This window comes from Pogoniulus pusillus, chromosome 10 (assembly GCF_015220805.1).
Source record: "Pogoniulus pusillus isolate bPogPus1 chromosome 10, bPogPus1.pri, whole genome shotgun sequence".
In the NCBI taxonomy this organism is placed as follows: domain Eukaryota; kingdom Metazoa; phylum Chordata; class Aves; order Piciformes; family Lybiidae; genus Pogoniulus; species Pogoniulus pusillus.
Genome location: NC_087273.1, coordinates 11,867,866 through 11,895,745, shown reverse-complemented (window position 1 = coordinate 11,895,745; position 27,880 = coordinate 11,867,866). Strand labels below are relative to the sequence as shown.

The following is a 27,880-nucleotide window of genomic DNA, read 5'->3' as shown; positions in this document are numbered from 1 at the left end:
CACCACAGAGCCCTCAAACATCCTCCATGTGCCTCCAAGCCTGCCCATGGCATGTCTGCACACCTCTGCCAGCCCTGCACTTCCTGATGTCTAACTTTGTAGCAGCTAAGGCATAAGGCACCCCAGTTTACAACCTGAGCTTTTCCCTGCTTCACGGGGTAAAACGACAGTGTAAGGCTGTCTGATAGACAAATGGATCCCAGTGTGTGTGCGCAGAGGGACTGACCTGAAGCTAGGCTGATACCTTCAGAGCTTCCTTTGACAATCCTTAACTTTGCAGTCTACACTTGTTCTCCTGAGAGTTAGTCCACATTGTGCAAACAGACATACTTTAAGCAATTTATTCTTTCTATCTCTGCTTGAAAGACGTAAGTAGGGAACAGAGACTGGTTCCTCCCAACATCTGGCATAAGTGTTTTCAACTTTTATTAGAGTCTTAAAAACACTCACTAGATACTCTTGCTATCAGCAAACCTGACAAATGGTGCTTTTATCTTTGTCTTTTTATCTGGTAGTATGACATTCTACTTTTTAAATGCAACTTGAAAAAGTTTTCCCAAAGAGATTTCTCCTCAGTAAGATGTTTCTCCAAAGGAATCTCATGAGAACTTTTAATCTGTTCTTGTAGGACAGGCACAGTCTATTATGAATTTAAATTCCTGCATTGTGACAGCTGTTGGTCATACAGGTACTCTGTCACTCATGTGATTAGAGAATTCAGGATGTATTCAACTGGACAGAGTCACAAACACCAAGAAGTGTGCTTGATGATGTCCTAAAACCTGTCTCCCCAACCAACTACATCTTAGAAGTCCAATTAAAAGACAAGACCATCTGACGAAGTGCTTTCTGTACTTGCAGAGGATCACTCTGCTGAGGAGGCTGTCCCATTCTCAGAAGACACACTAGGCAACATTCCATGATAATTCCATGATCATTATCTGCATTTCCTGCTGTGTTCTTTGTTCTCAGGGCATTGATACTTTACAGTATTATCTGATGAATTTACCTTTCTCAGCTTGCTCTGTGCACTGTGCCATCTGAGTACTTTGCAGGACCTTTCAGTCCCCTGTTTTCTGATCTGGTTTGCAGTACATGTGTTTGCTTTTTGGTATGTTTAACCTTTGAACCATAAATTAAATCTATTTTGTTTCTTACATTTAATATAGGACCTGATCCTACACTAAAACTTGTTACAGCTTTTTGACAAATGCTTCAGACAGGAAAGATTGGACCAAGTTATCCTTGAGGTCCCTTCCAACTTTGTGTTCTAGGATTCTATGAAAGTTTTGAACCTTCTTAATTTGTGGGACAGAATAAGGCTTGCCTTTACCGATTGCATTATGATATAACTTCTCACCTGTAACTCTCAGCATGGTTTAGAAGCATGGAAAGTAAAGGATGATGTCTGACACTTGCTTTCTGATTGCATTCTCACAGTGAACAGCAGTAATGACGAGGATCTGTAACAACAATGATTTTTCAAAGGTTTCCATCGTCTTCAGAATTCTCATGGAATGCTTTTTCTTTCCCCCCATGCTTAGCTATGCAGAAAACTGGGTAAAACTGGATGTAGAAAATAAAATTATGCCAATTTTTATAACTTAGAAAACTATCTGTTTCGCAGTATTCTATTCACATGAAAATAAAGCCTCATTAAATACTTAAACAATAAAACCCAAGCAAGCAAACAAACAAAAAAATCAGCACAAAGAACATTCTTTTCCTACTAGAAACATACCTATGCCTTAGGAGAATAACAGCAGCAAATTCATTTCTTAACCATTTTCTAGGAGAATCTGCAACAGATATGAGGGGTCAGACACTGCAGTACTTAGAAAGTGATGCCTTCTGTAGCTTCCTGGTCTCACTGCACCAGTAGGAACAGCAGTGTCAAAGCTCAGACTGAAGCCTGAAGCCACAGCACCCAAATGGGCACTGGCAGTAGCCAGTCCATCTGCTGTCTTCACTTCTGCTCCCAAGTCACTGTGTAGCATCTGCTACCGCCATTCTCGAGGATATAGAATCACAGAATAATCTGGGTGCAGTCAGCAGGGACTTCCTCCACTAGATCGGGTTGCTCAGAGCCTTGTCAAGCCCACTCTTTAGTATGTCCAGGGATGGCACCTCAGCTGCCTCTCTGGGCAATCTGTTCCAGTGTTCCACCACCCTCATGGTAAACATCTTGTTCCTAACATCCAATCTAAATCTCCTCTTCTGTAATGGAAGACAGTGAGAGAAGCTGGCAAAAGGAACTGTATAGCAAGACTTCATCGTTCCTCCCTTGTGAAGCCTGTAAGGCTCCTTGCTCCAGGTTGCTGCTTCTTTCTCCCACAGGCACATTAGAGAAGATGGAGCATTTGTTCTGTGTCTGTTTCTTTCTGAATTATGAGCAATCCTTCTTATTATCTAATTAGTGCTTGCTACTGTCCAAATTAATTAAAAAAAGGAAATTGTTATTTTAGGTGCTTAACTGTATGCTTTGGGCCAGCTACTTGACTATTGCAGCTGTGGGCACATGGAGGACAAGAATGGTCGTTCTGAGCAAGTATAATCTCAAGATAAAGCTCACTGCTTGCACTCTGTCTTGGGACTATGTTTGCAGGAGCCAAAGTACTAGAGGTCCCTGTTCTCTGAGGTAAGACTGCGTTGGAAAAATACAATACACTGTTTGAGGTGTTTTGCTAATAACATCTAAGCAGGCAGGTAGGACGTAGCTCTCCTCCCATGAAGCAAAAATACATGAACGATTAATAAAAGGTCTCGAATTCAGGGGATTATTCTGCTTGTGATTTAAGCCTGAGGAGGATCATAATCACCAGCCAGAGGAGGATCTATAAATAACCCATGGAGCTGAGTTTAACGCATTAGTTTAGCCTCTCAGTGGAAAGTCAGTGCATTGTCTAAGTGTGGCTAGAGGCAAATATTATCTTAAAGCAACTTATTGTTTTACTTCACAGTGGCAAGGAAATAAGCATTTCTTATCAGGACAACTGACGTTATTTCAGCGCCATCGCTAAGACTTGTGGCAGAACAGGAAGAAAGAATGAGGCAAAACTCCCCAACAAACACTTATTCTCAGAAACAGGGAGCAGTGGATATACAAATTCTGAAAGGTCTAACTGACAGTTCTGGAAATCAATTCAGTTTTCACCCTTTCTGGGCAGGTAAAGCAGAAGCAGAGGTGCTGCAGCCAGCTCCACATGGTTGTGACCTGCCAGCAGGTCGCCAGACCACTTGGAAGTGGTACTGGGGAGCAGACTACACACCACAGCACCCAGCTACTTCACTGAAGTTGCCAGCAGACCTGCTGGGACCTTCGTAAGGTGCTCTTTAGTCCACACAACTAAACTAACTAGTCGGTAATTTTGGTGGTAATGACTTTTTGTCACTAATGTCTTCATCCAGGTGACAGCCCTCACAAGCCTCCTCTTTTCTGTGTCTCTGTCTGTCAAGGCAGGCAGGCTCCTCTTCCACTCCAGATTCAGAGAAATACTGTTTTAGTAAAAGTTTCTTTCACGTGTTTCTCTAAAGGGTGTGCACACATTCTATCTGGCCAAGCATTTTGCATCTGTTCCAGCTAGAAGGCTAGCATAAAGAACTTGTGAGCTTTATCATGTGGCAAAGTTCTATTGTTAATCTTAGTTGGTACATTCAACCCATGCCTGGTAATGTGGTCCTTAGTAAAAAATACTGCACACTACAGAGAAAACATACAATATTTTTTCTTGCTAAAACAGTGATGTTACCTCCAAAACTGTTGATAAATGCAAAAGCAAAGCAGTCTAATACCAAGCTGCTGGAACTAAAATGAGAACAGTGATGCTTGAATAGGCTAGCTCTTCTATTCTTAACAATTCGTGATGATTTACTTGTTAATAATGGCTAGAAAAAAATGTTACATTGTTCTTAAGACCACTTAGAAGCTCTCTGTTTATATTATCTGCCTGGAGTTACTGAAGCAGCTCATACTTACAAAATGAGTTGCAGGCAAGAAGGATAAAAAAGATTAAGGAGACTTAAAAGTACCTTTTTTAAAAGCTTTTTTTTTCCATATGTAAAAGCTGTATCAGAGTACTTGGAGTACAGAAGTGTGACAGTCTATCCAGTGTGAATGTAATGATGTATATACCACCCTATGGAAATAGAGGCAAGTGGCTAAGTACTACCAGTAAAAGCACTTTGACCAGGTCAAACTAGGTCAAAATGGTTTCAGTGAAAAACTTCATTTTAATTCTAAATATTGCACAATGATATTTAAAATAGAAGGGGACTAGGGGGAAATAAGCAAAATCCAGTAATTGCCAGGTTCCTATGTACACCAGGAGACTGCAATGTCTTACACTCCTCTGAGGCATCTGGCTCCCCATCAACACAGGCAGGTGAAAAATGCAGGTCAATTCTGAAATGCTAATTACCAATAGCCATATGTTGGGTCAGGCTTAAGTGAGAGAGAGCTGTGGGAATCCACATCAGGGCTTCCTCCTTCACTTGGAAGGTCTTCAGGGTCTTCATCTTTGGCCCTTGCCCAAGCTACACTGTATGTGGTGCCCAGGACACCAAGAAATGAATAAGAATTAGTCTGCTTTCTTTATGGCAATGGAAAAATCCATCTTAAATATTAGGAAGAGTTTTCTAACAACATTTTAAGACTAGAAGGGAATATTTACAGAATTTGTGGAATTTGCACTGCTGGACATGCAGCAGTAAGAAAATAAGCTAAGAAAGTTCAATGCATGATTTATGAGTTATTTTGTACACTAGTAATGGCTCTACATTCATATGCATTTTCTACAATCTAAGAAATTCTCATCACGTTGGCCAACCTATTGACCTCATTGTCTAAAAAGGCAGGAGAGAAAATACATTTTAAAAAGCATCCAGCTCTAAGTGGAGTGAACTGTACATATTCAGTGTTTCATAATCTGAAAGACCAATTTTATTTACTGTTATCACAACCACAATACAAAAATATATTCCCAGAAGGACTCCATAGAAGAGAGCAGTGGCTGTTAATATGCAGCAAGATGGCCAATCTCAATTCAGGGCAACAGGAGCTGGGCAAAGACCCATATTTATATATTTTTTCCTGAGCTGTAAATCAGTGAATGAGAAATGAACTTTCTGGTTGTTTGAGATCAGCTCTCGCACAGAACGTTTTCTTTTCTGTATCCCCAGCCCATCCTGGTTTTTAAATATATGTCAGAGTTGTATTTTATCCTTGAAAATTAATTAAAATAATTTAATTTCTCATGTGGTGATAAAGATGTATGCATGTTTTATATCAACTAACCTTTTCCGCTTTTTGCCAATGCTTCGCTTAAAAGCTCATAAAACTGATGGCTTTGTTCTAATAAAAAGGAAAGCCCTTGAGATCTCCTATTCCCTGCCTGAACAGAACTGCACAGATGAGAGCAAGCTTCTCATAAATCCCTGCAGTGTGAAAGCTGTAGTAAACCTCATGTTTAACCATGTTCTGTAAGACAGGAGGTATTTGCAGGCATATGAAGCATCAAAGGATGTAACTGTTTACCTTAATTCTCTGAAGAAACGCATAGAAGGCATCAGGCCTGGCAATTTGAGAAGCAATCTCACTGTCTTGGCTTGTTACCCACAATCTTCTTTGTTATTTCCACTTCCATCACCAGGGTTTTCAGAAAGGACTTAAGTTTGTGCCCAAGATGCCGTCAGTGTGAAAAGCTTCCACTTTGCTCATCATTTTCCACCTCTCCCAAAATCTTGTGTGTCCTATGAAAGGAAGTTGTTACTTGTGATGACTTGCGACTTTTCAGTGTCTTCTCTGGCTGCTGTAAAGAGAAGTGGTCGCCTTTCCTTTAAGGCTGCCAGATATGACTACTTTTTAAAGCAATTTCAAGCCTTTTTTTGCCACGACACTGGTGTTCAGCAGGGGACAAGCCACAGAAAACTAGTTATTTGGACAAAGAGATAAGGTTCTACAATAGTTTTCTAAGAAAGGAGGAGACAGAAGGAGGTAAAAAATACCTAAATGCTTTCAAGATTGGTTCTTGTAAATTCAGGGAGAAGATTTTGCAGAACTAACTGGCAACCAGTCGACCACATTAGATGCCCTGCCTTGCCTTGTGGACCTGCCACAAAGAAGGCAGTGGAGAATGACATAATTCTGAGATACTAATCCATCCCAGCCCTGCTTTTACCTGTAAAAAAACGTTTAAATGTTTTTTTTATTTCTTGATTTTGAGTTAATTCTGATAAGAGGTTTTATAACTGTGAGCTAAGTTTGAGGCATTATACTTGCTGTAAGATAACAAAGACAGGGACCACTGAATTGTGTTTCTGTCTTCCTGAGACTATTCTATTAATTTTAGCTTCTTGTGTCACAAGCCCAGCACATTTCTCAGCTACATAGTTCTTAACACCTTACTTGCTTGTTGACATTGTAATGTAGAAAAACAGCCTCCTCTCACATGATCTCATTCTAGCGAAGTAAGCCGGAAATGTGACATATAAAATAATTCATCAATGCTGTTTTATTTTTCAGAATAGCTCTTTTTCTTCCCACTCAGTCTCTTAATTAGTGATTGTTATCCTGAGGTGATCTGTAAATCAGAGTGCAGCACTAGAAAATCAAGCTACATAGAATTCGTAAGTTCTAACAGAAATCAGACACCTTGTAACTGTTTAATACGGGGAAGCTCAGAAGAATATGTACATTTACTTTTACTGAATTTGTGTTTGGAACAGTGCCCTCTGCCAGTCAGTTTTAATAGGCTCTGCCATGCTCCATTAAGCCAACGATCCATCAAGGCCAATATTCTCCACTCTGCTTGGCAAACGCAAGATGCTTCAAAGGAAGGCACATTGCCCGTCATGCACTTGGCCAATTTTTCAATCTAAATAGTTCATTGTGCAAAAGCCATTCCATTCTTCATGTCAAGTCCTTGTCCCATATGGTTGCAAATGTAATCAAGTGGCATGAATGACCTAATGTGCCACTTTAATGATATTTCAGGCTATGTTTATGCTCTTGGTTGGGTCTGTTTCTCTCAAATTGTCAATTGGTTTTGTGTACAATACTTCTCACACTCATTACATCTCCTATTTCTGCTCTACTTCAGCAGCTAGGCAGATTGACAGTATTCACAAATCTTCTCAGTTTTGCATATTAAAGAAATCAGTTACAATTTAAAGTAGGCATTAGAGGCTATTTCTATTAAACAGCTACTCGATGTAACAAAACAGAGTATTATAGTAGTGCTCCACTGAATTGCCTTCATTTGAAGCATATTTTGCTGCTGCATGGAAGTATCTTTCAATTTCTGAGCTCAGAAAAGTTTCTAATTCAGATCTCAGTATTTTGCAGTTTTAACCCATGCCTAACAAATGCTAGTGAATGGTTGACCTGGTGCATTGTTAGATATTTTTAGCATTTTTTTAATATAATTTGCCTATTTATTTATCACTTTGTGGGCATAGCATTTTTGTTTTCTTGTTCTCTACTGTTTTCCTTCAAGGTTTCATTTACTGTTTGAGGATTTGAGATTTATTTTGCAATGTTCATAGACTCCTGGAATGGTTTATGTTGGAAGGAGCCTTGAAGATCATTTATTTCCAACCACCCTGGCATTGGCAAGGACACCCTCCACTAGCTCCTCAAAGATCATCCAGTCCAACCCCACTGCCAAAGCAGGATCACCTAGAGCACATCACATGGGAATGCACTCAGGTGAATTTTTAATGTCTTCAGAGAGGAAGACTCCACAGTCTCTCTGGGCAGCCTGCTCCAGTGCTCTGTCACCCTTACAGCAAAAAAGTTTCCTTATGTTCATGTGCAATTTTCTCTGCTCCAGCTTGCACCCATTGCCCCTTTACCTATCACCGAACATCACTGAGAAGAGCCTGGGTCCATCCTCCTGACACTCACCCTTCACCTACCTATCACCGAATCACAGAACAAACAAAGTTGGAAGAGACCTCCAAGATCATCCAGTCCCACCTATCAGCCAGCCCTATCCAATCAACATCTAGTTGATGGCACTAAGTGTCTTATCCAGTCTTTTCTTGAACACCTTCAGGGACAGTGACTCCACCACCTCCCTGGCAGCCCATTCCAATGATTACACCCAGGATGTATATTTACACATATGTTTTTAACCAGCCCTTGAATAATGTCTAGATCTCTTTAATTCTAGACCACACTGTGCAGGTTCCTACTTTTCTAAAACCTCTGACTTGCCAGGCTCTTATTCCTGCCAGCAGCTGTTTCAACTAACAAGGAAAGCATTTGTATCAATTTTTCCTGATAGCCTAATTTTGATGCTCAGTATTTCAATCTTTTAGTGCTTATTCTACCCCTTCACTATTAAGATCATTTTTTGGAGCTTTTTGTTTATATTAAATACTTGTTAGTTGGATCTGGAAGGCTAAGGGGGAGATTCCTAAACAAAGGCACCATTTTTGCAGGCAGTTTTCACACAGCAGCCATGGCAATGTATGAAAAATATAGAGAGAGATGGCAATACCTCTGTTATGGGCATGTAAATGTTGTCTGTATGAAAAATACTTCCCCAGTGTCTGCCATGTTACTGCAAATTAATTTGCCTTCTGCATCTTTTCTGCTGAATAAGCATCTCTGATCACATTCTCTGAGTTTTACTGGGAAATGTAATTGCTGTTTGCTACTAAAAAACAAGATGTGAGTATTTAAAAAAACCAATTCAAGCTATGTGGATCTCCAGAGTTTTACTTTTTCTCCTAAATTTGTCTGAGGTATCAGTCCAGCTGACTTCATTCTGAAACCTAGGAAAATTTATTCCAGCTTTTCAGGAACATGGCTTACTCTTTTTATTAAAAGCCATAAACAAAGTTCAGACTCCACTGAATGTGACTACAATGTTCCAGTGCCCTGAATTCACCAAAATTAAAAAGTGACAACATCCTTAAAGGTTTTTCCTTTTCTGAAGTCAGAAAGTGAGGTTGGCAATCTGACCTCCATACCTCTATGTCAGCATCTGTCACATATGCTGAGGCACCACAGAGACTGATGAAAAAAAGGAATGCTGAGGTTCTTCACCCTGTACTTTCACCTCTACAACCACCTTCCTTGGGAAAAAAAATCACTCTTATTGAACGAGATATCCATCTACTATGGATGACATGAGAATTATTCTAATTTTTATGACAAAAGATATTGCATCTTCACTGTATTTTAAATGGGCTTCAAATAATAATTTATAAATACTGTTGTCTCCCTTTCCCCACATTTTCCTATTTTCCCTACCAGTCACCCTGAAGATTGTTACCAGTAAGTGTAGTGTCTTCTCACAGTTTTTTTTCCTTTCTGTTACTGAGTGCCTCTCAGCTGTTAGAAATTTCCACATTTCCTTTTTCCCTGTTTTGAAAAGTGGCTTTTCTTATACACAAGGCAGTAAAACTCTAACAAAAGTGTCTTTTTTATTTAATAAGACAGAATAGCATATGGCATTCTCAGCCTTGTAGGACACCTGAACTTGGCATGAGTTAAATGAGTTGTGCACTGTGCAAAAGCAGGCTGTTGGCATCTCCTGGCTGCTTTAATCAGAGAAGTATACAGGTTCATTGTGTCTCATATCAGTTCTGATTAATTCCTAATGAATGTCTCTGAGCACATCTTATTTCAGAGATTAGACTTGGCCTCATCCTTAGAAGCTTATTTCCTCCAATATAGCAAAGAAGTGGTTTTGGATGACCCACTGAGTTGCTGTCACTCAAGTAGTTAGCACCTGTGGCTGAGTGTTATCACCTATCCCACATGCAGCCATGGAAGGGAAGATTACAGTTTCAATCAGCACTGGGTGCTATGGTATTTGCTCTTGGTCCAACAAGAGGAATTTAATGCTTTGAGGTCTGGCAAGTAGTTGGTACCAGATGGTATTTATCCAAGGGCTCTGATGTGATTTAAGAAAATTAGGCTCTGAACTATGACAGAATCAGGTAATCTTTCAGTCAAAACCACCAGACATCCTGAACAAGAGAGCTTTGAATGGTGTAAATGAGGATGAAGGATTTTCTCCTCCTCAGGGAGCCGTGCTTGTCACTCAGATTTGTCTTTCATATCAGTAAGATGCGGTTTAAATTTCTTCCTACTGAAGTGTCACAAGAGAGATTGTGTTCACAAATTAAAATATATTACAACATCAATTCACACAACAATGTGAAAAATCTGCTTGTTTGTGGGTTTAAAAAATCATTGTGAACTGTTTGAATTAATCACACAAACTGTTTGTCTCTTGCTGTAATTTTTATTAGGTCCTGCTTCTTCTATTCTGATCCCCTTAGTGACTCAGATCCTACTCCCCCCAATTAGAGAAAGATCAAACTGTGTCCAAATATATCCAGACTTAATTACTTGCAGAGGACCAAAATCATTGCTAATCTGCTAAAATAAGAGCTCCTCTGCACTCCATACATCCATTGCAACTCTTAGTCTCATCAGCTGAAACACTGAATACAGCCATGAGATAATTTTTGCTATCAACTGGCAAGGGGACAGTTGGATACATTGCATTCACCCACCTATAAGTGAAGCCCTGTCTAAATGAAATCTTAGTGGTTAAAGATGTTGTTTTGTGACAAATTTACTTATCACATGGTTGCCAGCACTCAGCAACAGACTAATATTCATGTTTACATTTTCTAGGGGTATTGACTGACTCTGGGACAGGGAAACTAATTTAAGGAAGTAATCTAGCCTTATATAGAAATGATAAGTACAGCAGTCACACAAAACTGAAATGTTCAAAGTTTACAAGCTATATTCAGGCCCCCAGGCAATATACAGATAAGGGCTCTGTATTCCCTTTCCTGGAAGCACTTCTCTTAACTTCTAATTTCTATTAGTATGCATGGAAAGAGAGGAATAAAACTTCATTGGCATAGGCTTAGGATCCTGCAGATTTGTTCCATAGTGTGCAAAGACATTAGATTTGTTTAAAGCCATATCTGGCTTGCCTTAGAAAAAAGGAACTAACAGGTGTAAATACGTACATGAATATACAATTGCCACTTCACGCCAAAAAAACCCAACCCAGAGTATTTGTCCATTTTGTCTAGACAGACATTGGGCAGACCTTTGAAAATGTAGCCACTTTCTATCTAATGGTTTTATTGGCAGGAGGTTTCAGTGGCCTTTTTAATATCATCAAGCAGACCACATGGTACAACCGCAACACGCAGCTCTGCTTTGCAGGAGAACTGTCAGCGGTTCGTGCTTGCTCACTTTGCTGGGGCCTGAGTGGCTGCACAGTGTGCATGGAATTAGAGGCTCAGGGCTCAGGAATTTGTCTTTTCCTCTCATTTAAAAGCTTTAAACCATAATATTAGCTCTCAGGCTGAGATCTGCTTACAGATCAGTGACATCACATTACTCCTCCTTTTTTCCTCATGCTGATTAACCTGTTTGGACTTTCATAGAAGTCCTTGATGTAGGAGTGAAATGTCCTTGAAAACACTGGGTTCTTGGCAAGTAGGCAAATTCCCAGTATGAGGCAGAGAAGGCCAATTTTGCTTTCATTACACTGTTGCTATTCCCACCAACTTCCCAATTTTCATTAAAGTAGTACATACACGTGAGTGAAGGGTTCAGTGTACTGCACGACCTGGATTCTATTTCTGGCGTTGCCATGAGTGTGTTTTTGCCTCTCTTCACCCATCACTTCAAGCAAATAAAAAACAGTTTTGTCTCTTGTGAGATGATGCTCTTTTATAAAGCAGGAAAATAACCATTTGGCACAATCATATGACATGGAAGGTCATTCTGCAAGGGAAATTGTTACTAGAAGTTTCTTGAATCTTGCTGATCTACATTGCTTAGTTTCAACAAGAAGGTCTTAGAGTCAATGATCCAATTTTCAACTGGTTTATTTTCAAATTAATGCTGTTGAAATATACCTCTCACAGAAATTCTGTTAAGAGAAAACCCCAGAGCATACTCATAAAATGACCTTTTTCCCCATCACTTGTCACAGTCTCACCAATTTGCATATCCACTCAGTCAGGTGCCTCAAAGATCTGGATGTTATTACTGCTATGCTAGTCTGGTCTAAGAACCTGAATCTGTTTCCTGATCTTTTTGTAGATGGGATGCCAGCTGAGCTGTCCATTTTCATGTTTCCCATCTTTACTCCATTAATTAGCCTAACATAAAGAAGCTGAAAACATAGGAAAGAGAAACACAGGACTCAGTTTTGATAATATTGCAAGGAAATTTATTGTTGTGGGCTCTTTAGACATCTTCTTTCAATTTAGAAAAATGGTGGTTTTGATCACTCCCAGCTGAAGTATACTGATGATACAAATTGTAAAATCTGAATCCTTTATTTCTCATATTTTTTAGGAGAAGAATCCCACCAAAGAGTAGTTGATCCATATAAACAAAATCCTGCTCCATTCTAATTCTACCCTGTCTTGAGCAAGCCAGTCTGCTGAAAAGAAGGAAGGGTTGTATTCTGGCTGCAAATCCAACTTGAACATGAAATAGTTATGATATTAAATCCTGCTCCCCCCAAAAAAGTTGAAGAATAATCCAGCACCTTTATTAACATAATACAGTATCTGTTGTGTGTGTCACTGCTTTAAGTATTGCAGACTTTTCTGCTCAGTCTCTGTCCTTACAGTGACAAAAACATTATAGGTGAAGTTTCAATGGCATGAGATACATACTTGGGGATTTACTATCATTTTACCCCTCAAAAGAGAGGGATGTGTCATGAACACCTGTATAATAGAATAGATGGTAGTCATTAACTTTCATTGATTGTGGAAACATTAAACCAATCTCTATTTACTCAAATCAGTAAAAACTCAGCTTACAGAATATGTAATTCAAATTAGTGATGGGAAATGCCACACAAGAAACAAGAAAGCAACTTTCTTAAAACTAAGAACTAATATTAAGCCCCTATTTTGCCTATTTTTGAAAAGAAAATATACCTTTATATCTGGAAGCCTTGCTCTGAGCATACATTTGGGAAGAAAGCACATTTCTCATCTATTTTCAGCTCTGTGTTTATGCTTTGTTCTCAAGGGAAATTCTAGAGGCAATTGAAAGTCCATTCCTGTAGCCCACTGTAACAACAGAGGGGTTTTTTTCGGTTGTGGGTTTTTTGTTGTTGTTATTGGGTTTGGTTGTGGGTATTTTTGTGAAAAAAAAAAGATAACACAATGTGGGCAGTATTAAGTCTGTAAGAACACAGTATTTGATTCAAAGAGATTGTTGCATGGTTGCACTCTAAAATACGTAACACTGATACAGTATATAATTAGGTTAGACACATAGACTGTCCTTAAATGAAAAAAAAACCAAGTATGTCAGAGTAGCTACACAATATATTAGTTTCTTAGATAGCAAAATTTGCTCTACCATGTACATAATTCCACTGAAGCTGACCAATGACATGAAAAACCACTTCCCTAAATAGTGCAAAATGCAAACTAATTAAAACTGATGAAAACTAACCCCGGTTCTGTCTTCAAAGCTGTAGCTAATTTATCTCAGTGAAACTCTTGTTTAGCTTTTCCTGTGCTCCATGAGTACAACATTTGTACAACTGGATAAAAACAAAGACAAAACCATGACTGACACTGAAAACAATGTACAGTGTGAGGTAATGACACTACTTAATGATGCTTGGCAGTGAGAATTCTATCTAAGCAGCCACATGTGGATTCAAAGTCCACTTTCTTCTCTTAAGTAATTGGAAAACCTTAACATGAATTTCAATTTCAGTAGGGCTCGTGTTTCTGAATACTGATTCAAGTGAATTTATACTGATAGCCATATGACGTTTCAAGTAAGTTTAACACAGAGAAAACTGGCATCTCAGTAGCATGTAGCCAAAGGAATAGCTTTACTGTATACATAAACCACCACATAACCTCTGTGTACTCCTCTGCATACCCCATGTACAAAACCACACACGCTTTGCCTTGGATTTTAACGGCATTGCAGTTTTGTCATAGAATAATCTTCCATATGGCATAATGCACCAAAAATCTCATCATGGAAAGAGGCAGTTCGTGTCCATACAGCAAGAGTCTTTGTGACTGGTATTCACGGAGTATCATTAGTTCTGGTTACGTGCAGCGGGAGTCCTAACATCCTCCCACTGATTTTTAGTTTGACACCAGGCAGAATTAAAGCAGTTAAGTCTGAGGCAGAGACGTCTGGAACGCTTTGGCAGTCTTGACTCGCTTTTATCATCGGTAAGCCAGTCAACGGAGTCTCTTTTTAACACAAAATTTTAACTTCAACTCTTTCCAGTGCAGGGCTGAGCACTCCCCAAAAGACTGAAGGGGCTTTACGCGCGCTGGGCACCGCTATCCGGTTTGGGCCGTTTGAGAGAAAAGTGCCTCCCGCATGGCAGCCTCCCGCACCACGCCGTTACCCCTGCTCTGCCCTGGGCGCTCGGAGCACTGCGGGCACAACTAGAAGGGCTCTGTACCGTTTCTGCAGGGACCGTACGTCGGGCGGGAATCTCCTAAGGACTCCTTAAAGCAGCGGTGATAACGGTACACGGAGACCAGAAGCGCGGGCAGAGGCTTTTACCTCGGAGGCGGTGCGAGGGCGGCTGAGGGACACTTGTAACGGCCCTGTGACAGCGGCGCCTCCCCCGCGCCGCCCCGGCCGTTGGGCGGGCGGAGGTTGAGGGGAAGGCATCCCCTCCTCTCCCGAGCGCCCGCTGCGGTTAGGCGGCTGCTGCTGCTCGCTCCTCCGCCTCAGTAAGGATGCTGTCCTAGCGAGGGAGGATGACAGGGAGAGGAGAGGGACTGAGAAGCCGCAGCCGGGAGCCTTGTCTCTTGCTCGCTTCCCCAGCACTTCCCGGCTCCCGGGCTGCGCATCGTACTGGCTTTCTGACGAGCGGCAGGAGAAGAGGGCGGAGGGGCGGCGGTGGTTTTATGGTGAGGGTTTTGTCCTCTCCAGGTGCTCCGTCCCCTGACGGGCAGGGCATTCTTCCTCCTGCCTGCTTCCTCGCCACACACGCTGCCGGACGAGGCCGGCCGGGAGCAGCAGCCGCCGCCGCCACCACCGTCGCCGCCTGAGGGAACCCTGACCATGTCGAGCAAGAGCAGGAAGAGTAAGGAACAGGGGAGAGTGACCTTCCCCCCGCAGCAGGAGGAGGATGAGGAGGGGGCAGAGGAAGAGGAACAGCAACGCCGTCGCCGGGGCTGGAGGGGCGTCAATGGGGGCCCGGAGCCCCCTCCGCCACCTCAAAGACCCGTTAAAACCCTTCGGGAGCCCTACGGCTACTACCCGCCCCCTCCTTTTGCCAGCACCATGTAAGTGGGGCCCGGGGGGCGGTAGAGAAGGTGCTAGCCAACAACTTCCCTGGAACAGCCGCAGCAGGTCCCCGCCCTCTCCTCGGCAAGTTGTGGGGCTCGTCCCCGGGGCGACTCGCTCTGTCCTGCCCAGGCGGGCCCCGCGGCGGGAGCGCACCCGCCCGGCCTGGCGGCCAACGGGCGTGACCGGTGCAGCGAGCGGAGACGGGGCCGGTTTGCAGTGGCTGAGGTGCTGAGACTTGGGAGAAAGTGTCTTGTAGGGATAGTCTGGTCGCTACCTGCCCTTGGCCGTCCCTCTCCAACCCCTCGGCTTTGCTCCTTCACAGTGAGGTGGGAGGCAGCATGTAGCAAAAGGCAGACAGGTGTGCTGGGGCATGAGAGATTTAAGCTCTTTTATACGTGTTTGTGTGTGTGTGTATATATATATATATATATATATATATGTATATTTTTTCTTCCGCCTGGCTACTAACATAGCTGCCGAGAAACCCTAATTATTTCCCCAGCTAAGGTGTACAGAACGTATTGCATCCTTTTGTACTCAGCTAAGGTGTAGAGAACCTATTGCATCCTTTTGTACTGGCAGTGTTAATGCACCCCTTTTATATTCTTTCAAATCTAGGCTGTGATAAAACCAGACACCTAACAGAAATCTAGGCCATCTGTGCACAAAAGCCTTGGTTCTTGAGATGTACCTTACCCCGTTCGATGGTGTCTTTGGAAATTTCAGTTTGTTTTGTTTTAAGATGCAATCACATATATTAAAATGCTGATCGAGACTGGGTGTGCTGCAAGAGAACCAAATTTGATTTTACTGTTAAGGATGTTAACTTTCTTTTCTCTAACTTAGGAAATGTAGGTTGTCTGTGAATTATTCACTTACTCTTATAACGCACGCCGCAGTTTAGACAGACTCATCTCTGAAGATTACTTGAGCATTTTATTCTTTTGGGGCAATATTTAGTTCTTAATTAAATATTTTAATTACTAGATTACAAACAGTTTATTTTGAGCCTTAAAATAATATATTCAGCATTTATAGAAGCAGCCTTGATTAATATCACCCTAGAGATAACTGGTTACGCACAGAAATAATTAGAGTGCTTAAAATCGGATAACCACAAGTAAAAGTGGATTTTACCATCCCATAACAGAATTTCTTCTCACATACCCTGTACCTAGCAATCCAGACTTGAAGTGAAGGAGTCTTTTGCACATCTATAGCTGTCTGTAAGTTAGCTCTGCTGAAGTTGGTTGTCTAGGCTCCCTCTGCAGTTGGTGGGATGAGAGAAGAAATAGCAGTGGGCAAAGCAGAGTGGTCATTTTTCTTTTTCAGGTGTCTGTCTTCCTTCCTTCACTGTTAAAAGAGTCTAGAGGATTAGAGTCAGACACTTTATTTTCAGACTGTTGAAGCTAGGTTAGATGTATTACAAGCTCTAAGATCTAAACTTCTGGATCTCTTTTAGGTTATTATCATTCTAGAACCATTCCTTTCTTTAAGAAATGGGTATTATGCCACCAGGGAATAAAATGAATTCAAGTGCAGTTATAGGCATTTAAGGCTGGAGTGAGCTCCATCTGTTGGAAGTGCTTCCTGGTATATAATTCCTGTGAACCAGTCCTGGGAGTATGACAGCAATGATTGCAAACCTCTGCTTGATGGGCTGACAAAAGGGCTGACATTCATGAGTCTAACAGGAATGTATTGAACTGACAGGGTGTAGACAGAAAGAACCACAGCTAACATTTCCTGTTCTATGTTTACATGGTCATCCTTGGCATAGCAGTGGGGTTTTACTTCTGGAGTAACATTTTGTGTTTGATGCTAATTGCCTAAAATCATAGCGTATGTTAACACAATAAATATGAGCATCTCTTTGCTCATAACCTGCTCAGATTGACACATGTAAGGTTTCACTGTGCACAGAGTGAACATGTGAATCCTTGACTGGAAGTATTTGTGGTCTAAATACTCAGTACTGACAAACTGTGCAAGACGAAAGAGCCAGGAAGATGTAAAGTAGTTGGCACAAGAAGGTACACTTAGTTGGTATTAGAAATGTCTGAAAGATATAACCCATACAAGGTACCTGTCAGTGTGCAGCTGGCTCCTTCCTGTGCCAAATATTGCTGAAGAAAGTAATTAACCTCAGTTTCCCACTAAGACTTGGCTGGATGTAATACTTGTTTCACAAGGTACTGTATGTCCCAGTGGGAAAAATGTGAACAAAACCTGTAAATTAAATGTAGTAGGCATCAGAAGCCTGATTCCTCAATCTCTATGAAAATCAGAGCTTGGTTTCCTGGGTGGAGCAACAGAACACAAAAGTCTAGGTGTAAAAGGAGCTTTAAAATTCCTTGTGTCTGTATCCCTGTGAAGTTGCTTCTTTCCTTTTGAGTGTATACACTGATGCGCTCCTGTTATCAATGTATAGTCCTTTTTTTCCCACAGGAATTGGGATGGTTGGTGTTTTCTGTTGAGGATTTAGTGAAAAGTAATGACAGGGTTAGCTCTGCATAGTTTATGAGGTGGGAGGAGAAGGAACAAGCTAAGTATGTGTACATCTCCTCCTGATATGTTTCCTTCCATTTTTTGACTAATTCTTTCCATTTCAGAGCCAGAACTTCTGTAAACTGACATGAGGGCATTTTGGATGATGGATTGTGTCATTTCAGGCCAGTGGGGAGAGCACAAACCTGAGACAGATCTTGCAGCTGGCCTGATTGATGTTCTGCTGTTCAGATGAATTCACGTCCTGCTTCTGAAAAGCCCAGAGAGTAGTTTATAGAAGGGAGAAGGAAGTCCTCATTTAATACATTTTAGATTTGATGTAGGGATTCCCAGAATGTGTGGAATAGGCATAAGCTCCCATGCAAACATATATGAATGTGACACTATTTTTACTGGTTAAGAGACATTTACCAGCATCCTCTTCTGGCACACAGCTGTAGCAGAAGTTGGAAAACCACCTTGTGGGCGAGGCTGTGAGTCTGGGACATTGCCCTCTGCCACTGCCTGTGGCCCTGCACAGGCCGGGAGCTGATACCTCATGTGGGATACCAAAGTCTTTTCCTGTGATGGCAACAAAACAAAGATTTGAGATTTCTTGGTTTAAGGAATCTCAGGAGTCAGCTAAAATGCTGCTCATATGTATGTGCATGTCTGAGCACTTACTTTGTAAGGCAGTTAGCATTCTCTACTTTTAGAACTGGGACCTCAGAAGCTAGTTTTGGCAGAACAAGAGGCACAATCTGCATCCCATGCGTGGTTCACTCTGGTGTAGTTGCTTTTAAGTGTGCATGTGTGTCGTGCTCATCACTCTTCCTATGATGTACGTCTCTGATCTGTCTGTAATCACTGAACTGCATTTCCTTTTCAGGGCTAGAACAGAATCAAGATCACTCATATACTGCAATTGAACAGTGGGCTAAACTCCTTGTAAATTATTGGTGCCATCTTCTATTGTATTTAGTAGTTCAGGGAAAATAACTGCCTGTTCTTCAGGGCAAATGTTAGAAGATTGCTCTACAGATCTGGGAGGGCCCAGAATGAAACCTCTATTTTTCCAACTTCTCTGTTTTAAAATTGCTCCTGCAGTTTGGAGGGTTAAAAATTAGGTTTAGAAACGTGATTAATGATCTTTTGAATTCTGAAGATGAGATAATGAAGAGCAAAACGCAAGGAGTTCACCAATCAACTATTTCTCCCACATTTCAGTCCTTCTGAAACTCTGAAGATTAAAAGGAATAGGCAGACTAACAGAGTAGAAATCTGTACTTGAAACAATTCATAGCAGAAGCAGAGGAATCTTGATCCTTACTCCAGTCCTTTGCAGTTGCTGTGTTACTTGCCATTCTGGGTGATTCTGTAGAGTAACTGTCCAGCAAGAGAAGATGATGGAGGCAAAACACAAAAGACAAATGGCCATGGATGGGTTAGTAGGAAAATGTTACTTCTTTATTGTTGTTGCACTTGAAGCTCAGTGCATTTTAGATACATATTTAAGGCAAACATAAACGTTATAGTGTAGGATAGGTTTTTGTGTCTTGTGACATTATCTGATATCTAACAAACCAGTTAGTTGTTCAAAGTGTACCTAACGTTGCTCTGCCTGAAAGCTTGTGATACTTAGGTTAGGTAAAGGTCTTAAAAGGTAGCATTCTCCTTCAGGAGCTCTGACCTCACTAAGGTGAAAATGCTGCAAAGCTGAAAGAAATTTGTCTTGTTAACTGTCTTGTAGTGAGTGATATTCATTTGCTGCCATCATTGGAGTTGTTGAGTTTGCCTAAGGAGGAGGCAGTGAACTAGACTAATGGCAGCAGTATCGGTAGGAAGTAAAACTTGTCACTTGATGTCATCCTTGTTTTAAACTGATAAATGAAGGATTCTGAAGGTTGCTGTACAGTTTGTGGAGTTCTTTCTTCTTGGCAGTGAAGCTTTTTTGTTCATCAAAACAGCTACCTACTATGTATGTTTAGGGCCAAGTGAAACATGTCCAGATGTGGTGGAAGTGGTGTACTTCAGTTCATATGACTGCTGTTCTTCCAGTTCCATCTGTCTTATTTGTGCTAAGCAGCCAGCAGAGGCTTGAGGCTTTGTAGACCCCTGCTGTGAAATATGTAAACTGGTTATGATAAAAATGGAGAGGCTCAGCTACTGCTTCATGTCAGCCAAAGGGGACTGCATTCTGTCCTCTTTGCAGCATGCTCCTCTTTGTCCTTCCTTCTGCGCCCCACATAGTGTAATTATGCAACCTGTGTACTAGGTTAGAACTTAATTGTCATGGTGTATTTCTGGTGAAGAATTAACACAAAATAATTGGGAAGTTTTCTTGTGGATTGCATTTCCATGCCTTCTGCACATTTTTGGTATGCATTTGAAGGGTTTTTTGTGTTCTTTCAACTACTGGGACCAATTGGGAAAAAAAACATCATCATCTCCATCTCTCCTTCCCTCTTTTGATGTCAGTTGTCAGCTCTTTACAGAGACAAAGTTGAGAATATGAACTTTAAAGGCTGTAGGAAATAGAACACAAATAATGAATGTACATTTAATTCTATTTTAATCATATTTTGAAGCCAGGGTAGTGATATTAAGAGATACAACTTTAGATTTTCTTGTTCATTGTTTCACCTGGCAGATATTAGATAAAAAATGTGCTGAAATGGCTAAATGAACTAGTTTTTTTATTTCTTTATGTTAGCTTAGAAATATATGTAAGAATGGAAGAGAAGAAAATGGAATAGGAGACCTTGTACCTGATGCTTCTTGCATGCAGCACTCTGGAGAGAGATGTGCTGGGTTCAAGGTCTTTGAGACCGTTGAGGGAAGGGAGGAAGAAGCGAGGAGACAGATACAGGTGAACCTTTCAGTCTCTTGGCTGTGTGGTGCTGTATGACAGTTTTTGCTTTCTATTTTTTTTTTTTAGGAGGTCTTGACAACATTGTAGTCATTAAAATATCAAGCAACTTTCATCTTTATTTTGAGAGGACACTGCAGTCACTCCAAGTGTAATTTGTGTCACAAGATTTATAGCTAAAGGTATCTTCCTTGTGGGGAAGATAATCTAGTGCAACATCTTTGAAAGGATATATCTCTTGTTACAGAAGTCAGATGAGTCACCTGAGTCAGTGGGTTTGGAAAGAAAGATGGATGAAACAAGATAAGTGTCATATTTCAAAATATTCTGAAAAATTAAACTGAATATATAGGGGGAAATACATTGTGTATTACATAAAAACATAAACGAGGTTCAGAGTGGCAGTTTAGAATCTTCTTAAATCAAGAAGTTGACATGAGTCAGTTTGGCCTCTTTCTTTATTTTAATGTCCATACATTTTTTTTCTTCATAACATTACAGTAAATGACTTAATTTTTCTAGCTGTATGTTTTCAGGTGTGGAGGAAGAACAGAAAGGTGACAGTGTAGCAGGCACTAAGATCTTGTTTAAGAAGTAACTACAAAAAGAATATTTCTGGGTTTACTTCTGATTCTTTGGGCAATATGGTAGTACCATACTGTAATTGCTTGCCACATACATCTTGGCCTCAAATCTTTTTATCAGAATATCTCAAATGTGAAATGTGCCTGAGCTTTAGGACATTAAATCAGTGCTGTGTTTAACACAGTCATAATCCCTCTCTGTTATGCAGCCTTTTTCAGAGGCTTAAAAGTGGTAGGGAAGTTGAAGAAAAGAGAATCCTGTCATGTTTGGCCAAAGCAGTTTGGGCACATATTTCAAAAGGGGAATACAAGTCAGAATTGCTTATACTGCAGTGCCACCCAGGTCATTCCTGGTAGGCCAGAAATAGCAGCCACTGATGAAAGTGTAAAAAAGATCAAATGCTTCATCCCAGGACAAACCTTGGTAATGAGTATTGCAGTCTTCACTTGATTCACAGTGGAGCTGAAACATTCAGAGCATGAACTAGGTTTTAGGGTATTTGTGGCTGTGATGAAGTGATTAGGATTTTACATTTTGCTGAATTTATTACAACTGGTGTGGACAGCTGGAAGGCCAGACATATCTTTACAATCTAAATGGAGTTAGTTACGCCCAGTGAAAACCATAAGGCTGAGGAGATTCAGCGATGACAGCGAGCACCTTTTGTGCAGTGATAGCATCAAAGAGCTCGTCGTTGAAGGGTTACACACACAAAGAAAAAACATACCTGCATTTAAGAGGCTGTCACTGCACTTGTGGATTTGAAGCTGCAGCAATTAGGATAGGCAGCTTTTGAAGCTGCCCAAGCAGGTTCCACTACATTCACTTAAATGTGCACTTTGTGTGCACTGAAGGTGCATGTGGCATTTTTCCCGTGGCTCTGTCCTTTTGCAGACTGATGGGCTTTGCTTAAGACAGGCCATTTAATATTTTGGTTTGCCCTCAGTATTCATTATGTAGACCCACGTCTCTCCTAATGTGCATTACCTGGCCTTTGCTCTGAGGGTAGAAGGCTTAATTTCCTCCTCAGTTCTTCTGCCTGGCCTTTTGTATCTGAGTGTTTTTTCTGAAGTGAATAAATGAATTTTCATGATGCTCCTGTAGAAGAAACAACTGTTCTTTTTCTATGGAAGAGGAACAGAGGCACATAGGACTTCAGAAACAAACTTTAAATGTATAAGGCCTGTGTGTCTGTATGTAGCATATATGGAGTGTTGTATGTATTCAAAGCACACTCTCTATTAACTCATACATTGTTTATCAGCTGCATTGGTGTCTCTGTGCCCATCAAATCAGCTCAAGTGATCTCTATCCCTGGAGCTAATGGATTAACTGATAGCAGCTGGAAGCTGTCTTTCTCAATATTGAACAGGGCTGGAAAGGGAAGAGAGATTGCTGATGGGTTTCACATTTATTTGCAGATGGTAGTGGAGGAAGGTTATGATATCCCAAGTACCTTTTCAGGCCTTTGGCCTCTGCTCTGGCAGGCATAAATGCTTCTGTTCTTCCCTCAGCTGTGACCACTTCAGTCTGATCCCATTTCTTCTATTGTTTCAGACCTCACCAGGCAGTTGTTTCCTGCTGTTCTCTCCAGCTAGGTAGCATCTGCTCCTCAACCTCTCATCCTATGGCCATTTTCTTTACAGCTCCTAGTTTTGCTTCTCTGAACCTATTCTCTCTCATTTCCTTACCTACCTAGATCCAGCTTGGCATCTGCCTGTTCTCTCAGCCCATTTCTATCTGCTCCCTGCTGCTCTCACACAGTGTCTTCACAGGTTCCTAATGCCAGTGTTTTCTTACCTTGTTCCCCCTTTCTCTTGTCTGTTCTCCTTCTCCATCTTTATGCTTTTGCAACCACTTTTTGATGATCATAGCCTCCCTGGTTCTAAGTTCACTTTCCCAAACAGTCTCTCTTTCCTGCACCCAGGTTTTCTCTTTACAATGCAGCCTGCCTTTTCAGTTTTCATTCAGCAGCTCTTTGACTTCCCTATTTTTCTTGCTCGTATCATGAGAATGCGTGAAGGCTTTAAAAAAAACCCAAACAACTCATGTCATGACATTAGACAGCTTCTTCCTTTCAATTCCTGCATTGGTGGATGTGTAGTAGAAAGAGTCCCAGCGTAACCCACAGCATTGCAGGAGTCCAGCTGGAGTAAGAGCTGATTCCAGTCGAAACTGGGTGGTGTCTAGGATCTGTGAGAAGTTTAGTTACCAGCATCCAGAAAGTCTGTTGAATGTGGATGAACTGTTACCAAAGACTTATACTTGGCCAAACTGACTGGTGAGTAGAATTTGCTAGATTTGGTTAACATAGTAACACCAGAGAGCATGAGATTAGGCCTTGTATTGTTGGACAAGACATCAGAAGAAAAACTTGTTTTCACCTCTCGTTCATGTGAACTAGAGTACGGTAAGCAGAAATGTTGCCTGCCTTGAGCCTTCACCTTGAATGCCTGTGGGCGATTGTATTAATTACTAGTGGAAGTAATACAGTAGATGTGGATTTGTTTTCTCTATGTACTGAAGTGAGTCAGGAGGACTCTGAAGAGATGTCTTGCAGAAAGTGGAAAAAAAGATTTAGCCATGCTAGCAAACCAGAAATGGCCTTTGATACTGAACCTGTAGTACCTTTAGACTGCAGACAAGAAAGCATGGAACCAGAAAGATTTCAATAAAGAATTCTTCTTGTCAGTAGATGGGGGGCAAAAGGGCCAGAAGATGTCATTGTTTTTGTAGCCACGGGAGAAGTGGAAGCTACAAATAACCAACGTAGTGAAATTCTGCTACCTTCCTGTTTTCTCCTTAGGTACATTGAGGAAAGCCCATCTCTGAGACGTATGACGATGATGAGGGAAAAGGGGAGGCGGCAGGCCATCAGGGGCCCAGCCTTCATGTTCAACAACAGGGGCACCAGCCTCACGGCCGAGGAAGAACGTTTTCTAGATGCAGCGGAGTATGGGAACATACCTGTGGTGCGCAAAATGCTGGAGGAGTCAAAAACACTGAACGTCAACTGTGTTGACTACATGGGCCAAAACGCCTTGCAGCTTGCTGTAGGGAATGAACATTTGGAAGTGACAGAACTTCTGTTGAAAAAAGAGAACTTGGCACGGATTGGAGATGCCCTGCTGCTTGCAATCAGCAAGGGCTACATTAGGATAGTGGAAGCAATTTTGAATCATCCTGGGTTTTCGGTAAATAAGCGACTGACTCTGAGCCCCTGTGAGCAGGAGCTCCAGGATGACGATTTTTACTCCTACGATGAAGACGGTACCCGCTTTTCTCCAGATATCACTCCCATAATTTTAGCTGCACACTGCCAAAAATACGAAGTTGTGCACATGCTGTTGATGAAAGGAGCAAGGATAGAAAGACCTCATGATTATTTCTGCAAATGTAATGACTGTACTGAGAAGCAAAAGCATGATTCTTTCAGCCACTCTAGGTCAAGAATAAATGCATACAAAGGACTGGCTAGTCCAGCTTATCTGTCCCTCTCCAGTGAAGATCCAGTACTCACTGCTCTGGAACTCAGCAATGAACTTGCCAAGTTGGCCAACATTGAAAAAGAATTCAAGGTAATTGTGTTTTGGTGTTCTCTCTATCTTAGTTGTTGTTAAAGTTGCTGCTGCTTTGTGATGTCCTTAAGATGCTCGAAAATATTTCCTGTGTCTTTATCCATTGCAAGTTCCTTCATGTTATTTATTGTCTCTTTTGTTCTTGATTGTGAATTTTCAATACATAAACCTTTGAAAAAGAATGTTTAATGACATGAAATTGTGTTTGCACCTACTGTGTACAGAGAAGACTGGAAAAAGGGGCAGCGTGTAGTCTGATAAATTTGTTGCAGCTGTAAAACAGTTTTGTTTTCTGCAGCAAAGATTGTTTGTAGTTACAGATGCTGAGTAATGGAATCACAGAAAGCAGAAAATGTTACACTTTTTTTGGAGCATACTGCAGCATTGACCTTATTCCCTCTATTCCGTTCGTACTAATTTTGAATTTTGTCTCTAAGCTGGTAAGAAATTAGAGAGTGGATTTTTTTGGACAGACCTTTTAGAAATGTCATTGGTTCAAAACCAGCTGTTAGACCAGTTAGTTACAGATGTAACTGCTGTTAGCTGTTTTTGAGCTGTATCTGGTTGAGTATGCCAGTGCCCTAACTCTTCTATCACACAATTCATGACTGAGTTAACACTTGCCCAGTGCTTTCTAAAAAAATGCTTTTGCAGTTCTGTTGAATACCTTGAAAAGTACAGTGATACCCACCTTCCTCCTTGCCTGTCCCCTTTCTCCCTAATCAAATTCCTCCAGAAAAAGTCAAACCCAAGTAGGCTACATGTAACATGAAAAGCTCTGCTTGAGGAATAACAGATAGTTCTCTGTGAGGAGCAATATTAACAGCATTGTATCTGCTTTTAGCAAAAAAGTTTAACGATGTTCTTCAGGGTCAGTGGTTTGTTTGTTTAATATTGAAGATTCATGAATGATCTGAGAGAGGCAAAAAATGCATTAACCTTTTCAAACAACAGCCAGCATTGCTATTGCTGTGGAAGACTGAGAAGAAATACGCAACAACCTGGAGAAATGCAGGCAGAAATTAATGAAGTGAGCTTAACCAGAAGAGGAAGAAACCATTTTAGACTCCTGAGAAAGTATACCTCCAGATACAGCAGAGTGAGTTAAAATAGAATTTAAACCCAAGGTTTCAGTGCTGAGAGGGATCGATGTGTTACACCACAGACTAATGAAGTATAACAGCCAGCTTAAACCTTTCCCCTGCTTCCTTTGCTGGAGGACCCCCCTCATACCAGGCTGTGTTGTGTAATGTGGGAAAGTGATTGAGTACTTCCTCAGTGTATTTATTCAGCAGTATAGGAAAAATGTCAGATTTTTCTTTTTTGCACTGCTGAAAAAGCATTGAACTGGGAAAGCTCTTGGTGATCATAAAACTGAAGAATTAAAGACTTTTATCATGTGCACAGAGCTTGTTGGCTTGTGTGCTTCGTGCAATGAATTACAGTTACCTCTTGTAGAAGGTTAAATATCTGATCTGAATAACTCAGTCTTGCTTATCATTGATTCTTTTACAGCTAGGCCAACAACCTGAGAGCCACAGGGTGTCCAGAATCGTGTGCCCAAGATGCAGGCTTAAGGGTTTGGTGGCTGTAGATAAATCTCCCCCTTTTTTTTTCTTTTCCCTCCTACAGTTCCTTAGAGCTTCATTTCTGAATCGGCACCTTAGAAACTGAATCATCCATTTGTAGTTAGATTTGTGTTCACGCTTAGAGATTCAATTTTAAGTGTTGCACAGCTCCCTTAGAACCCAAAACAGAGTGCCACCAAAGGCTAAATTAAAATGAGCTGTGTCATGGTTTTGTAAAGGGAGGATGTAAATGAACAGAACAATTTCAGTAGAGATACAAATTCGTGGGAATATTCTGTATCAGAGATATCAATACAATGAACACAAATTTCAGCAGAAAAATAGTGTGTCATTTTGGAGAAGAAAAAGTGATGGTTTTTTTGGTTGGAGTTCGGTTTCTTCAGTTGTAAAGTGTTAAATTGTGAAGGAGTAGAATGTTATGGTTTGCAATTTCTGCTTTCTTCCTTTTTTTCTCCCCTCTTTTTCTCAACTGTTTAGTCTCTACTCAGTAATACTTGGGGCTGATTAAGAACCCAAGTAATCCACTATTTTCACAGATTTTTGTCTCTTTGGATAGCAGTTACACAGCTGCTAACCTTGCCAGTTGTGTAAGATAATTCACTTCTGGCACCTACTGTAGAAATTGTTCCTGGCTTCGTGGTAACATGGAAATTCCAACTTCTCATCAACATAAAAATATTCCAGTGAAGCAGTTACTTTCCTCATTGACGTCACATCTGTCTCTCTTCCTTCTGATTCTTATGCATCTCAGGACATTCTTTCTGTTTCTACCAAGCCTGGTAGGAGACTTGCCTGTTTCCCTCTGTCATCAATGACTGGCTGCCCTTCCTTGGGAGAAGAGGTAGTGGAAAACGTAGGGAGGAGGAAAAAGAAGAGGCAAGGAAATTTTTATCATCACCGTTAAAACAAGTCCAGGAAGGGCTGTAATTACATGGCTGTTGAGGAGAGTATGAGTTCCACAGTGGGACTGTGGGCAGGTAGGATGGGGCTGTTTGTGCCATGAATGTACTGTGAGATGCAACACCAAGGTCTTTATAATGGTAGATCAAGGAGAAAGCAAGCAGTACTTCTGTGCCTTACAGAAACCAAAGCTTTCCACGTTTGATCTAAGTTAAATTTGTAGCTGTCTCTTCAGTGATTTCTTTTCTATAGGTACATTTTGCTAATAACTCTGTGCTTTAGCCTGTCCCAGAGAAGGCTTTGAGTGCAGCATTTGCACTCCATCCAAGACAATGATTGATAGACTTCTGTTGCACCCTCCTTTTATGATCATCACTGTAAGTGCTTACGTATTTCAATCATAATCTGTAGCACAACACCGAGGAGAATTGTTTCAGGGTAAAGAAAAATGGACAAAATAGTTCATGTCCCACAAAAGAATGGGCAAGTCTCTTTGAAAGGACTTTTGATGATGTTTATGATTTATTGTTATTATTCATGGCACATTAAGGTCTGCAGCATTTGCTGTGCACTT

At 41.0% G+C, this 27,880-nt stretch overlaps 1 protein-coding gene across 2 annotated transcripts in view; it reads left to right on the top strand.

Annotated features, from left to right (window-relative positions):
* The first annotated feature begins 14,622 nt into the window (after positions 1-14,622).
* TRPC3 (transient receptor potential cation channel subfamily C member 3) overlaps positions 14,623-27,880 on the top strand; it is a 42,337-nt gene continuing 29,079 nt past the window's right edge. Inside the window, exons 1-2 of one of the 2 annotated variants that reach the window (XM_064149918.1) lie at positions 14,623-15,294; positions 24,046-24,817. In XM_064149918.1, the coding sequence (XP_064005988.1) occupies positions 15,071-15,294; positions 24,046-24,817 (996 nt within the window). In that variant the 5' untranslated portion in view covers positions 14,623-15,070. Of the gene's footprint in view, positions 15,295-23,453; positions 23,521-24,045; positions 24,818-27,880 lie in introns of those variants that run through there. The other variant, XM_064149919.1, reaches the window with a different exon arrangement.